Source organism: Babesia bovis, chromosome 1, assembly GCF_000165395.2.
Source record: "Babesia bovis T2Bo chromosome 1, whole genome shotgun sequence".
In the NCBI taxonomy this organism is placed as follows: Eukaryota; Apicomplexa; class Aconoidasida; order Piroplasmida; family Babesiidae; genus Babesia; species Babesia bovis.
In genome coordinates this window covers 745,315-759,004 of record NC_067396.1, presented here as the reverse complement: position 1 = coordinate 759,004, position 13,690 = coordinate 745,315, and the positions used below count along the sequence as shown (strand labels likewise).

Sequence of the window (13,690 nt, the reverse complement as noted above, 5' to 3'; positions counted from 1 at the left end):
GTTGAATTTTGTATAATGTATGTAATTGTTGTACAGTTAATTCGTGCGACTGTTTGATTTTTGCTATCGGTGAATGTAAGGCTACACATGGAGGTCATGTTGCGTTCATCTCAGCTAATGGCTTCATCTGTCTGTTGCATGAAGGGGCGTTCATTAAATACGTACACATATTCTCTTTTATATTTTACTCGGGCAAGATATGTGTCGGTTAGAAGAACGTTTTCTTCAACCACTGAACAAAGGGATCATAAACAACGCATAGTTGTTCTCGGAACTGGCTGGTCTTCTTTGTTCTTTGTTAAAAACCTTGATTTATCGAAGTTAGGTGCTGTTACGTATTATCTATGTTTTGCAGGTTTGATCTTCAAGTTGTATCGCCGAGGAATTACTTTACATTTACACCACTGTTACCTAAATTAGTCTCTGGACGTATTTCTACTAAAACATGTACGGTTCCTTTTTCATCTTTTGTGCAGAAGCACAGGAAGGGGTCTTTTAACTTCGTACATGCGAGTTGCGTAAATGTAGATCCGCATTCCAAATTAGTTTACTGCGTCTCTGCCTCTGACCCTAATACTAGGGTGAATCTTCCTTATGACCGTTTGGTCATCGCTGTAGGTGCTGAATCGAATACATTCGGTATTCCCGGTGTAGCTGAGCATGCTTATTTCATGAAAGAAGTTGAGCATGCAAATATTATATACCAGAAGATCATATCGAATTTCGAACAGGCTTCACTTCCTGGGATCAGCGAAGAAGAAAAGCGGCGACTACTGCATCTGGTAATCGTGGGAGGAGGTCCTACTGGTGTTGAGACAACGGGGGAAATCGCAATACTTTTAAACAAAATGGCCCAATCATTCCCGGCTGTGGCTTCCTATGTTAAGGTTACCATAGTAGAAGGAGGTCAGCGTCTTTTGGGTACATTTTCACTTGGCAATTCTCAATACGCTGACCGTGTGTTATCTGCCAAAGACGTTAACATACTGCTGGGAAAGCAGGTTTGTGCTGTCGGGGAAAACGACTGTACAGTTAAGGACGCTACTACTGGCGAGACAGTCACAATGCCGTGCGGAATAGTTTTATGGGCCAGTGGGTTGAAACAATTGGAGCTTGTCGACAAAGTTCGCGCTCATTTTAAAGTACAAAACAACCCGCGTGCGTTGTTGGTAGATCAGCATTTGGCTTTGCGTGGGACTGGTGACCACAGCATATTTGCTGTTGGTGATTGCTGCAAGATACTTCCGGACAAGTTATCGGAGCACTTTGATGAGGTGTCAAAGGCTATTGGTGGTACAACTCCAGATGCTTTATTGCGAAATTTGAAAACATTAAGTTGGAGATTCCCCCAAGTGTCTTCCAATAAGCTTAACCCTAAGGATCCTGCATTCGTCGAATTTTTAAATAAACTGAGTATTAGTGAGAAACCTCCTAAGGAGCAGCTGCTTGAACTAATGGATTATATTGATTCTAGATACATGCCACCATTTCCTACGGCACAGAATGCCAAGCAGGAGAGCGTTTATCTTGCTAATCTATTCAACAAAGGTTTTAACATTCAAGGCACTGCAGCGTTTAACGACGTATGGAAAGGCTCTTTAGCTTCTATTGGTGGGAATCATGTAGTTGGCAACTTTCCACATTTTTCGCTGAATGGTGGTATAAAGGCATTTGTACTTTGGTTGGGCGTTTATTTGACAATGTTTCCTTCTGGCAAGATGCGGTTCTGCTACTTGGGAGATTCGTTGGTGCAAACACTATATGGTAGGCACCTTATCACAAAACAACATTCGTTTGGGAAATGATTGACATGAATGATGATTACTTTAGTAGATGCTTCTTGTGATTTATGAATATATATCGTTTTATACAATAACATAAGTTGTGTTGTTTGATCATTATAACATAATGTCTGCTATATATAAATGAGTGAGTGTCACAGGAAGTGAGACGGTAGCCATTAAGGAATGGCATACCAAAATATGTAATCGAATTTCTTTTTCATATAGATAATAATATGTGGTAACTTAGTTTTGATTTAACCATTAGTCCAGCCTATGAAATCTGGCTATTGAGTACCTACCTTTATGCCTATTCTGTACTTAGTGTTTATTTTTTCTAACGACTATAGATCTAGACTACTGATAATGAAACCATGCCCTTACTAGGTTTGTTTTTTGTTTGATGCGCAAGGTAACCAACGGATAAGTATCATTTCTTAATCTGTGGCAGTGCCAGTTTAGGTTAAATGTGCTTGTTACATATTCAGTTCCCCAGACGATCATTGCTGCTGCTTTATAAATATTTAGCGTTCCTGGAGCTATATAAAGCGATGGTTGGGGTATAAGGAGCAATGGAGTACAATGTGCATTCCCTATAAAATGAATGTTAGGCGCTTTTGTGAAGTGGTGACAGAAAATAACATAGTATCCGAGTACTTGAGCTTTCGTACAATATTATGTTGTCTATTATACCTGGAGAAAGTATATCTTCGGCTGTGTTATGTTGTTTTACTGGCTGTTGGAATCACGGAGCAGCGCTTCCCGAAATATTTAGTGCATGAATTTGTCCGTATTTATTGGATTGACTTCACCAATGAGGATGCTGTATTAAAATTATGCAATGATGGGTAACATCTTCTAGTGCTAACGGCTAGTTGTAAAGCTTTGCTCTACATCTAACCGCAAGTACATGTGCAGCTATTTTTCCTCAGGTGGCGCAATTGTGTGATTATCGCCACACATTTATTTTTTATGTTATTATATCGAAATACGCTCCAAAAGAGGGGTATCCAATATTGAATACTTTACATTCTTTTTTGTAGAGGAATGCTGGGCAGCTTGTACAGAATCTAGAGCTAGTTAACTCGCAATACGACTTCTTCTTCGTAACACATAACACACTCATTCATAAAAGCAATGGCTGACGATAAGGAAATCGGGCCTAATACCTCTATTGAGAGCGGCAATAAGGATTCCGCACCTGAAGTATTATCGGAGCTTGTACACAAGGTGGATATCACAGAGAATAAAGCGATGACAGACGCCAGCGACACTGTTCACATCGAATCTACTGGCAGCAGCAATTTTAGGAGTAACATGCTTCAGCACGTAAAGTTGTGGTCGGCAGTTATTGTTTGGTATGGGCTCAATGTTACCCATATTATGACAAGCAAATCATTTTTAAATGCGTTGCCCCTTCCGTGGACGGTTTGTTCATTTGAATTTTTGGTAGGCTGGCTTTTTGCCGGTGTATTTTGGGGAACTGGATTTCGTAAGATGCCACGTTTTCCCAACGTACGGTCCTTTATTTCTATCTTTATACCATTGGGATTGGTTACTGTATTTTTACACTGTGGAACAATTATATCTATGGCACTAGGTTCCGTATCATTTACTACCGTCATTAAGTCTGCAGAGCCAGTGGCAACGGCAGTTCTTTCAATTTTGATCCTTAAAGACTATTTGAACATCTATGTCTATTTATCGCTGATTCCGATTGTAGCTGGTGTTGCCATATCTTCTGCGAATGAGCTTTCCTTTAACACATGGTCATTTTTCTGTGCTTTAGCATCTAATGTGTTCGAAGCTTTCCGAGCGATCATTGTGAAGAAAATCGATTTTGAAGATGAAACTATAGGGACAAATTTGACTCCTACCAACATATATATGTTATTTACATTGGTAGCTTCATGTATTTGTCTTCCCATATCATTGGGAATTGAAGCTCCGTATTGGAAAGAGACGTGGCTTAAATCAACTGCCGAGATGACTACATACAATAAAGGCATTGTTATTTTCCAATTCATCGCGTGTGGATTTTTATATTACGTTTACAACGACTTTGCGTTCTATTGCCTGGGGCTGATGAATCAAGTGACGTACTCTGTGCTAAACACCATGAAGAGGATAGTGGTTATTATTGTATCAATCATCATTTTCCAAAATGAAGTCAATGTTTTAGGTTACGTGGGTATATCTACTGCTATTATAGGCGGTCTTTTATATTCGCTTGCGAAGCAAGGAATATGTTCGAGACCTAGAAAACAAGAGGTAGCATTAGAATAAAACCTCAAAATATGTATCATTTAATATAAATCGTGTTAGGTATATGTGGTTGCCTTTAAATGGCAGTTGTTCTGCATACGGCGTTGTAGTTAGTAACGAATACTTTATCTTCCTCTTACCGCTGCTTACATAGTTATTTTTTTCATACTACTTACAATGAGATCTTTCATTTTTGAATAAGATCAAAATATGTTCAATATATTTACATTTCCCGTTGTGCGTATATTTTTATCATAACCACATCAATGTTGCCATGGCAAGGGCAATGTATATTCATTGCTATTTTAACACACCTTTTGGTTAGCAATGTTTTAATATTAAAATAGATAATAGCGTTTCATGTCTTTAATGAATCATTTTCGCCAGTAATCGTTTGTGCGTCCTGATCATGGGGGTTGCGTTGGCTTTTATTGCTAACTTCGTACCTTTAGGAAATGTTCATAAGTACCTAGAGGCTTCTAGTCATTCCAAAATATTTATTCATGTACAATTTGGCGATATATATTAATTCTTGTTATTTATTCATGCATGTTACACATTTTTGTTTTATTCATACTTCTACGCTATTCTCTCTCTATATTTTGTACACATATAATTATGTTATTTCAGATAAAGGTGTGTTTTTTGAACTTCTATGATCGTTGGCAATTTTGAGACCTAATCCAATCATTTGTTTCTCTTTGTTCCAAGTGGATATACAACCTTGTCTAAACGGTAATATTTTGCGTTATTCCATAGGCTGATGAGATCGATCGACAATCTAACTATAGTTTTCACGTAACGCATTCGTAGACAAGGATGGATTGGTTTCGAAAATTCAATTGGCGTGTTACCGGATGCATTGCCATGTGGTACACGCTGAATTGTATCTATGTGGTACAGCAAAAGGAATTCTTGAACGTTTTGCCTTTAGGGGTGACCTTTAGTGCGTGTCTTATGATTATGGGTGCATTATCGAGTCTTTTGTATTGGGCTGTAGGATACAGGCCACTTCCTAGATTCAAGAGTTGGAAACGTGCTCTTACGGCCTTGGTTCCATTGGCTATATGTCATTTATTGGTTAACTATGGAGCTGTCATTTCCATGGGTCTCGGTGCTGTATCTTTTACTCAAGCTGTAAAGGCTGGGGAACCAGTACTCACTGCTTTGCTGTCCATTATATTCCTTCGTGAGTTTTTGAACCTTTATGCTTATTTATCTTTGATTCCCATTGTTTGTGGAATTGCTTTAGCTTCAGTAAAAGAGATTGATTTTAAAATTTGGGCCTTTTTATTTGCGATGGTTTCCAATTTAGGTAGTTCTAGCCGTTCGATTATCGCAAAGGTTACGATGAAGAATAAGGATGAAATTGGCGAACATCTTTCTGCGCCTAACATTTATTTGATATTAACCGTTATTTGTGGTATCATATCAGTTCCTATAGTGTTGTGTACCGAGGCATATAAGTGGAAATCTGTTTGGGATGAGCACACTGCTAATTTGACTGGGAGGGACATATCAATTTTGTTATTGAGGGGTTTTATTGCTTGTGTATCGTACTTTGTATACAATGACTTCTCCTTCTACTGTCTAGGTCAATTGAATCAAGTGGGTCATTCTGTGGCTAATACTCTGAAGCGTGTATTCGTTATCACCACTTCTATTATTGTCTTTAAAAATCCGGTGACTCCTTTAGGATACGTTGGGATGGCAATGGCAGTTATTGGTGCTTTGTTCTATTCCCTAAGCAGCAAAGGATTTTTCAATAAAAAAGTCACTAAGGCAGACGATAAAGATCTCGAATTGGGCAAAGAACCAGACCAGGCGACGTTCGGTGATCCACCAGTGTCGCAAGAAACGTCAAAAACTACTTCCTGATAGGTTGTTGAACATATTTGCATCACTGACTGAAATGATGTCGATGGATTGCAATGAACCTATAATACCTTTAAATTATATATAATCCCATTATATTGCCCATCGGTTCTATTGATATAAGTATTATGAGAATGTGTGTACATAGGAGCTAGCATGGGAAAGATGTCGTTTCAATAAGACGTTTTTAGCGCAAATGAAAAATGTCTACTGGCATTTTCCGACATTAGAAACTAATAGTATGCAGTTGCAAAATTATCAAAGCGACATTTCACGGATCTACAGAATTATAGTTCCCTCTTTTGTCTACACACATGTAATGAATAATACAAAACAGCTGACGTGAGTAAAAATGCTAAGCGACCATACCTAAACACAGGATATATAAAGCAAATGTAGCTTAAAAGCAGTATTTTTCATATGTGTAGCTACAGAGAAGCGTGGAATCTTCTAATATCCCCATCATATGCAGCGCCCACAATTGTCACTGCAACCTTGATCGAATGTGGTTGTTTCATCATCATACATTTATTATAATATGACAAGCTGCATTATAAAAGTTTTAAAATTGATCCAGATTAATTATTCTTAGATTGTCTACCTCTATTCATTAATATATGTTATGTTTGTGACATATTGTTGTTGTGATATTTGGTAGTGTCTTAGGTCAAATCGCTGCAATTACATATACTTAATTGCATACGCGCTATTCTTTTGGTTTGATATTCAGTTACACTTTGGAAGGTCGTTGAATGCTGTTTATTCTGTAGTAATAAACAGCATCATCAAATTCCTGTAGGTACTCTGAAGTGTATTTTGCATCAACATACAAATTTGGATGTAGTGTGTTGTATTAATCGGGTCATTTTCATACTGTTAATCTTTTCGATATCGCCATGGAAATATCAAAGTCGAAGAAGGATGCTCCGGAGGTGACATTTGCCAATACTCAAGACGTGGAATATGAGAACGCTTTGCCTGCTACGGCATTCTCGGAGAAAACAAGCCCACCTACTTGGAAGGACTGGTTTTTGAACCTTGATTGGTGGCTTATTTTATATTTCATTCTTTGGTATGCTCAGAATGCGTTATATGTTGTATTTAACAAGCTTTTTTTGAATTCAGTTCCTTTACCATGGACTATTAGTGCTTTACAACTACTTGCTGGTTGGTTTTTTATGTTGTTTTATTGGGGGCTGAATATTAGGTCTAAGCCACACTTTGACAGTTTGAAAAGGTTCTGCATTTCCTTCCTTCCGATTGGTGTTTGTCATTTTTTCGTCCATGTAGGTTCTGTCATTTCCATGGGTCTTGGGGCCATATCATTCACTCACATTGTTAAAGCTTTGGAGCCTGTGATTACTGCTGTGCTTTCCATTATATTCCTTCGTGAGTTTTTGAATCTTTATGCTTATTTGTCCCTGATTCCTATTATTGGCGGTGTGGCTTTAGCATCTGTAAAGGAACTTGATTTTAACGTGCTTGCATTTTTATTTGCCATGTTATCCAATATAACTGGTGCGATGCGTTCTATTTTGGCTAAGATTACGATGAAGAACAAGGCGGAGATTGGAGAGAATTTGACTGCTAACAACATATACATGATATTGACTTTGATTGCTTCAATTTTTGCACTTCCCTGTGTATTGTTTATTGAGGCTAATCAATGGGTTCCTGTTTGGTTGGAGTCCACTGAAAATATGGACTCCTGGGATAAGACAAAAATTATCTTTTATGGTATCGCATCATCATTTTTCTATTTTATGTCTAATGACAGTGCCTTTTATTGTCTTGGGCAGATCAACCAGGTTACGTATTCGGTGGCCAACACGGCTAAGCGTGTGTTGCTTATTGTGACATCAATTATTGTTTTCAAAAATGAAGTTACGTTATTAGGCTGTTTAGGTATGGTTACGGCCGTCTTAGGAACATTCTTGTATTCGCTTGTGAAGTAAACATTGGGATTGCTACTCAGCTAACAATTTGATTAATCTTCAATTGGAGTTGATTGCCATTACGTTAACTGGTGGAATGTACACACGACCCACTGGACGAAATTGTTACGGGTCACATGTGGCATCATATTGCTTTTATCGCCATAATGATCGTTAGTGTATTCCTGCGTCACTTGCGAATAGTGCAGGTTATAAGCGGACCATATACTCACAATCGCATGAGTAATTTCTCAGGGTTTGCCTGTGTTCACTTTCCACTTGTGCGAGTACTGCTTCGTTAATGTCAGTATATTTCATAATTATGCATATTGTATAAGCGATTAATCCATAATTTGTTTGAATGTTTGTACTAGGAATTTCTTCCGTATGCCTAATATTCCATTTGGGTGATTTTGGTTGATGAATAGTTCGACCATGTTATTGTCCGCTTCTTCAGACCACGTTTCTAGGGTATACAGTGGTACTTCACATGCTTCTATTTGTTCCATTTCATTTTTATCGTCTACCTTTTCTTGTAGGCTGAGTAGGCATCCTGCCTTTGGGTAGAATTGGAAAACTAGGAATATGCGTTCTATCTTTGCTATATCCACTTCCGCTTTGAATAATATCTGTCCACTTTGCTGCAATGAGGACAGATTAAACACTACGGATTCACAGATATTTTGTGTTGCTTTAGTTAGCATTTTCGTGGTGTATAATTTTACTTTGTGTACCAATGCTGCATTTAATATCCTCGGTTCCACGAATAGTTTATTTGCATGATTTGCGCATAAAGCGAGGTATTGACATTCTTCTCTGTATGCTGCTGCGAATTGCATTTTAGCAATTTCAATTTCGCCTTGTCTTTGATATACTCTTACTAGATATTTGCGATGGAAGTGTCTTTCTAGCACTTTTTTTAGGATATTTATTGCCACATCACATGGTGTTGTTCTTTTACGATCTACTTCAAGGAGCTGGGCGCATGCGTCTCTTGCTCGATTTGCTCCTGCGTAATCCGGTACTGGAAGTTGACTATAGCATTCTGCTACATTCTCCAATGCTTCGGTGATAGCCTCGAAACCACCTGGCGCTGCATCTATTTGTTTCAGTTCAGATAGTGCATTTTGTATAACTCTTAGGGGTTCGTATTTCCCGTATGGTACATATCTCACTACAAGTGAGACCAGTTTAATGCAATCCTCTGAGTACGTCGTTTGCCTATAGGCAAGTCTCTGTGGGAGGAACACACCTGTGAATCTGCATATTGACATGCTTTTGTCGAATACCAGGAACCTGTGTTCTATTTTCACTGACGTTTGCTTATTATACGCTTTTAACATCTGTATAAACTCTGGAGCAAATGGTACACTTGTGTTAGCGCATGATTGTATAGATTCCAATGTTTTGCATAGTGGATCATGGGCTGACAGGTTGAGATGTTTTTTCGTATTGATGCATATGTTTAGGAAATTGGCCACTATCCAGCTTGGCACATTGACATGTAATTTTTCCAGATCAAAGTGCGATTTGAATGTTTCCATGGTTAGATCAATGTTGAACGTGTCCTCCACGTTGAGAAGTTTTTTGATATATTCCAGCAGCATTTGTGCGATATTGCGATAAAGTGTCATTGTCATTCTATTTACTTCTTCTGAGTTTGACGGCGTCAGGTTCATTTGCGGATTTACTATATAGTCAAAATATTCTGCCACTGTTTTGAAACCTTTTGCCACTACATTATCGATACTCCTATATCCGTGCATCGCTATATAGTCATTACATATTTGCATGTTTTACCTACTTGAGAGTAATTCCGCTTCGCTGAAGTATGGGTGTACTACTGTATACACGAACGTTGGTATTAGTGGATATATTGATACGTCTTCGAGCGGTACATTTGGTAATGCCCATCCGGGTGGTATCTTGAATTTGATCATATTGTGCATCCTTTTCAACGCGACTTTGGCATATTTAGGGACTACCATTAGGCTCAATACTTTATTCAAATGCATGATAAACTTGGCGAAATTCCCCAATTCATTTTTCTTTGTTGTTGCTTTATTTGGCAGCGTGAGTGGGCATTGCTTCATAAAGTTCAGCATTGAATCGTTGTAGTCTGGCGAGTAGAATATCATGGCATTTGGTCGCGTGCTAAGTTTTGTTGTTGTATATGAGCGCAGCATTATAGCGAACGGTGACGATGATGCGTTTAATGGTGCCTGTGGATTGAAAAACAGCTGTATTTCTTCTCGCAGCAATGTCATCAGCATTGCTATAAATTGGTTATGCACGCGTTGTATATCCATTCGTTTATATACCTGTATATTTTCATGTTTATCTAAAATATCTTACATGTGTTGTCATTGCTTCTACAATTCGTATATCATTTCCAAATAGGCACAGACGTACGAAGTACGCTGGTTGCAAGAACAGGATTTCAATTAGTTTTTCCAAATATGGCTTCACAGATGTATAAGGTGCAAACTGTGCGTTATCATTTGCGAGGTTGTTGTTTTTTGGTTTGGGCAGTTTATTTACAAATCCTTGGATTGTTGTTTCTAGGTTCAACTTTAATGCCCCTACTGCATCGTGTCTTTTATGCAATTCTATCATTGTATCTACATGCTGCTTTAGGCATTTGACCAGGTCATCCTGTTGTTAATGATTGAACTGTAATTTGCAGTTACCTCGAATGCCTTCAATGAGAGTTCCCAGCAAACACGTTCTTCGTTTTTCAGCAGTAGCTGAAGTCCGTTCCAATCTACAACTTGCTTATCATCCCTAAAGTTTAGTTCATCTATAAAGGACTCTACTGCTGTTGCATAGGAGGCCTGCAAGTTTTATTTTCAGGGATGCCCTATCGTACCATATCACTTTGGAATCCTGGATCATCGAAGGAGTTTATCATATCTCCCATCAGATTGATAGTTGCGATCTATATAGCGTATGGTATCGTTTTGATTTTACTTACTGCTGTTGGTTCGTACGTGACCTTATTATGTGTTTCTCCTATGCCTAGTCTTCCATCTGATGACACGCCCCAAGCATATCCATCTCCGTTACTGCACTTATAAATTATTATTCAAGCGCCTTACAGTGTCATGCATGCCGAGAAGAAGCGTGATGTTGCTACTGATGTTACTGGTGAATTGATGAGTACCAGCGATGGTTGTTCTATGAATTCCACAGCTCTTACATCTTTGGACATTATTGGCACTCCTAGCTGTCCACTAGAGTTATCTCCCCAGGCAATTAGCTGTGAGCTCATATATCGTCTAGAATATAGCTTACATGGCCCTGGTCAGTGACAACGAGAGAATGCTGTGCGAACGCAACTACTTCATGTACTTTGGGGATACCAACTTGCGAAGGTAGTGTATCTATGATAACGGGTTCCCTTATAACTTCATTTCCTTTAGTTATATACTTTCCCGCTCCCCAACCATATAGGTCATGTTCCATGGAGATGGCTAGGGAGTGCGATGCTCCAACGGCTATATCTATGAATCTGAGATCGGTATTGACCTTTGTGAAAGACGACGTTGAATGAATATCACCTAAACCTAGTTTTCCATCGCTTCCAGCTCCCGTTGCATAGATGGCTCCATCATGCTTCAGCAGTAGTGAGTGGGTATGTCCTAACGGTTATATGATCACAGTGACACTACGAACCTAGCACGACCTTGTATACACCGGACACATAGTTTATTTTTCTTGGTGTCATTATTATGTTTGCTGTGCATTTTTCGCCTAGGCCCAGTTTGCCTCCAGATGCGGAGCCGAATACCCATGCGGTGCCTACTTCATCGTTGATGAAGTTATCATGTTTTGTTGTTGTGATACAGCAGCTATTGTTTAATCCGGCAAACACATTGATACCACACTCCAATGTGTATATAGCTTCGGGGAAGCTTCTTGGTCTAAGGTCGCCTGAAGAATTTTACGTATGTATTTTGCGTATATTACCTAATCCTAGTTGTCCTGAATCGTTTGCTCCCCATGCAAGTACCATTCCTTCTACTGTGGTAACTAGTGTATGATTTGATCCGCATGCTATTTTTTTAATTTTCGTGCTGAAGTGGTTGATTAGCCTTGGTTCGTTGTATGTCTAGGGTGTTGTGCGGAGTCGACTAAACCAAATAAACTTACTTCCTCATTGTCAGGGTCTGTCGAGTATCCTATTCCTTTAGATGCTCCCCAGGCGTACACTGTACCGTTACATGTGAGAAGTGCTCCGTGGGTGAGCCCAACTGACACTTGACTAATACGTCTTTCATTGGCTGTTATTGGTGGTGGTATATAGTTTGTTGTTGCTATATCTTGTGTATGGAGCGTCGTTATCTTCTTAATATCATCTACACGGACGCTACTTCTCAATGTAGCTACAAACTTGGGTGTTAGTTGATCATTTACGGTTCCGTGTCCTAATCTGAAGCAGCTACCTACTCCCCAAGTTTTCAAATCTCCGTGTTCCGAAACTGCTGCGCAGCTATATGGTCCTGCAGTTATGTATACATTCTTCTGTCCTGCTTCTGTAACTTCTCTTGGTACGGATGCCATGTATGGTAGTGTTCCTGACGATGACGGTGTGAATCCTAGTACAGCTCCCCATTGGTATACAATGCCTGATTCATCCAATGCCAGTGTCATTGCGGTTCCGCATTCGACCTATGACTATGTTTTAATGGAACATTCGACCTACCTGTATTATTTTATTGCCGCTTAGCGACTCAACTACTGTTGGTACCAAGACATCGTCCAACAGTATTTTATGTCCCAGTTTACCGCCTTTACCACATCCCCAAGTATACACCTTACCATCATGATCGATACAGGCCGAATGCGTATCTCCGCATGAAACCTGTTTTACCAGTGTTCCATCCAATGTATCCATTAGCTTGGGTATATATTGTGTTCTGGTATCACCAGTTCCTAGTCTTCCGTTGCCTTCATTATGTATTCATCCATTTAATAACTTACCTCCATATCCCCAAGACCATATCCGCCCTAAATCATCTAGTCCGAAAGAGTGTCTACAACCTGCTGCGCAGCTGGCCATAAAAGCTTCCATTGGAAATTTTACCCTGACGGGAATGAACTGGTTGGCGCAATCTCCGGTTCCCAGTACTCCGAATGCACCCATTCCCCAAGAGAACAGTGAGCCATCAACTGTGGTAACTAGTGTATGATTTGCTCCGCATGCTAATGATACCACATTATGTTTTAGATTCACTGACAATCCAACTGGTTGTGGGTATGCTGTACACCATGGTGCTTCATTTTCTTGATCATTTCCAAGTTCTCCTGTGTGATGCGTATTACCTTTTAGGGCATATCCTAGTCGTCCTGCAGTTCCAAGCCCGAATGTGAATACCGTTCCTCCATCTCCTTTTCGTGCTCCATTTGGCAAAATTAGCACTGCAGAATGATAATCTCCACATGATACTTGTGCTACATTTTTACGTTCGAAATACTGTATATTCTTTGGTGTTTTCGTAAGATGTTCTTCCAATCCATGTCCTAGACAGTTGAAAGATCCCTTTCCCCAAGAATGTACGTGAATATTTGCATCTATAACCTTCGTTGCATCTCCTTGATTATCGTTTAGATTAGTATCTCCCTGCCTAAATGCCAAAGTCTTTGTAACACAGAGTGCGTGATTTATTCCTAATGCTACCACTTTGGGTATTTGTGTTGGTTTTTTCGGTTGTTGTTCATCATTATCTGATTGTTCCATGATAAGCTAACATTTTTACTGCGTTATATTTAGATGTGTAGAGATATAGGGCCTGAAAACTGTGTGACCTTCATTCTAGGCACATATTGAATTAC

At 39.2% G+C, this 13,690-nt stretch overlaps 5 protein-coding genes across 5 annotated transcripts; 4 read left to right on the top strand and 1 right to left on the bottom strand.

Annotated features, from left to right (window-relative positions):
- The first annotated feature begins 35 nt into the window (after positions 1-35).
- On the top strand, positions 36-1,807 carry BBOV_I004980 (Pyridine nucleotide-disulfide oxidoreductase/NADH dehydrogenase family protein). The gene is made up of 2 exons (XM_001609097.2): positions 36-320; positions 356-1,807. Exons 1-2 carry the CDS (start codon positions 88-90, stop codon positions 1,803-1,805), a joined length of 1,683 nt encoding a protein of 560 aa, XP_001609147.1. The 5' UTR covers positions 36-87; the 3' UTR covers positions 1,806-1,807.
- Positions 1,808-2,687: 880 nt separating this feature from the next.
- On the top strand, positions 2,688-4,070 carry BBOV_I004970 (Triose-phosphate Transporter family protein). The gene has a single exon (XM_001609096.2). It carries the CDS (start codon positions 2,919-2,921, stop codon positions 4,065-4,067), a length of 1,149 nt encoding a protein of 382 aa, XP_001609146.1. The 5' UTR covers positions 2,688-2,918; the 3' UTR covers positions 4,068-4,070.
- Positions 4,071-4,527: 457 nt separating this feature from the next.
- On the top strand, positions 4,528-6,013 carry BBOV_I004960 (Triose-phosphate Transporter family protein). The gene has a single exon (XM_001609095.2). It carries the CDS (start codon positions 4,866-4,868, stop codon positions 5,922-5,924), a length of 1,059 nt encoding a protein of 352 aa, XP_001609145.1. The 5' UTR covers positions 4,528-4,865; the 3' UTR covers positions 5,925-6,013.
- A 424-nt stretch (positions 6,014-6,437) lies between these two features.
- BBOV_I004950 (Triose-phosphate Transporter family protein) lies at positions 6,438-8,135 on the top strand. The gene has a single exon (XM_001609094.2). It carries the CDS (start codon positions 6,818-6,820, stop codon positions 7,874-7,876), a length of 1,059 nt encoding a protein of 352 aa, XP_001609144.1. The 5' UTR covers positions 6,438-6,817; the 3' UTR covers positions 7,877-8,135.
- A 12-nt stretch (positions 8,136-8,147) lies between these two features.
- BBOV_I004930 (regulator of chromosome condensation (RCC1) domain containing protein) lies at positions 8,148-13,605 on the bottom strand. Its single transcript, XM_001609093.2, has 13 exons — positions 12,839-13,605; positions 12,561-12,805; positions 12,008-12,526; positions 11,825-11,966; positions 11,531-11,788; positions 11,150-11,496; positions 10,954-11,114; positions 10,830-10,920; positions 10,725-10,793; positions 10,546-10,689; positions 10,211-10,510; positions 9,660-10,176; positions 8,148-9,623 (listed from the first exon to the last, which is right to left on the bottom strand). The coding sequence occupies exons 1-13, from the start codon at positions 13,593-13,595 to the stop codon at positions 8,197-8,199; spliced, it is 4,977 nt and encodes a 1,658-aa protein (XP_001609143.2). The 5' UTR covers positions 13,596-13,605; the 3' UTR covers positions 8,148-8,196.
- Between the last annotated feature and the right edge of the window lie 85 nt (positions 13,606-13,690).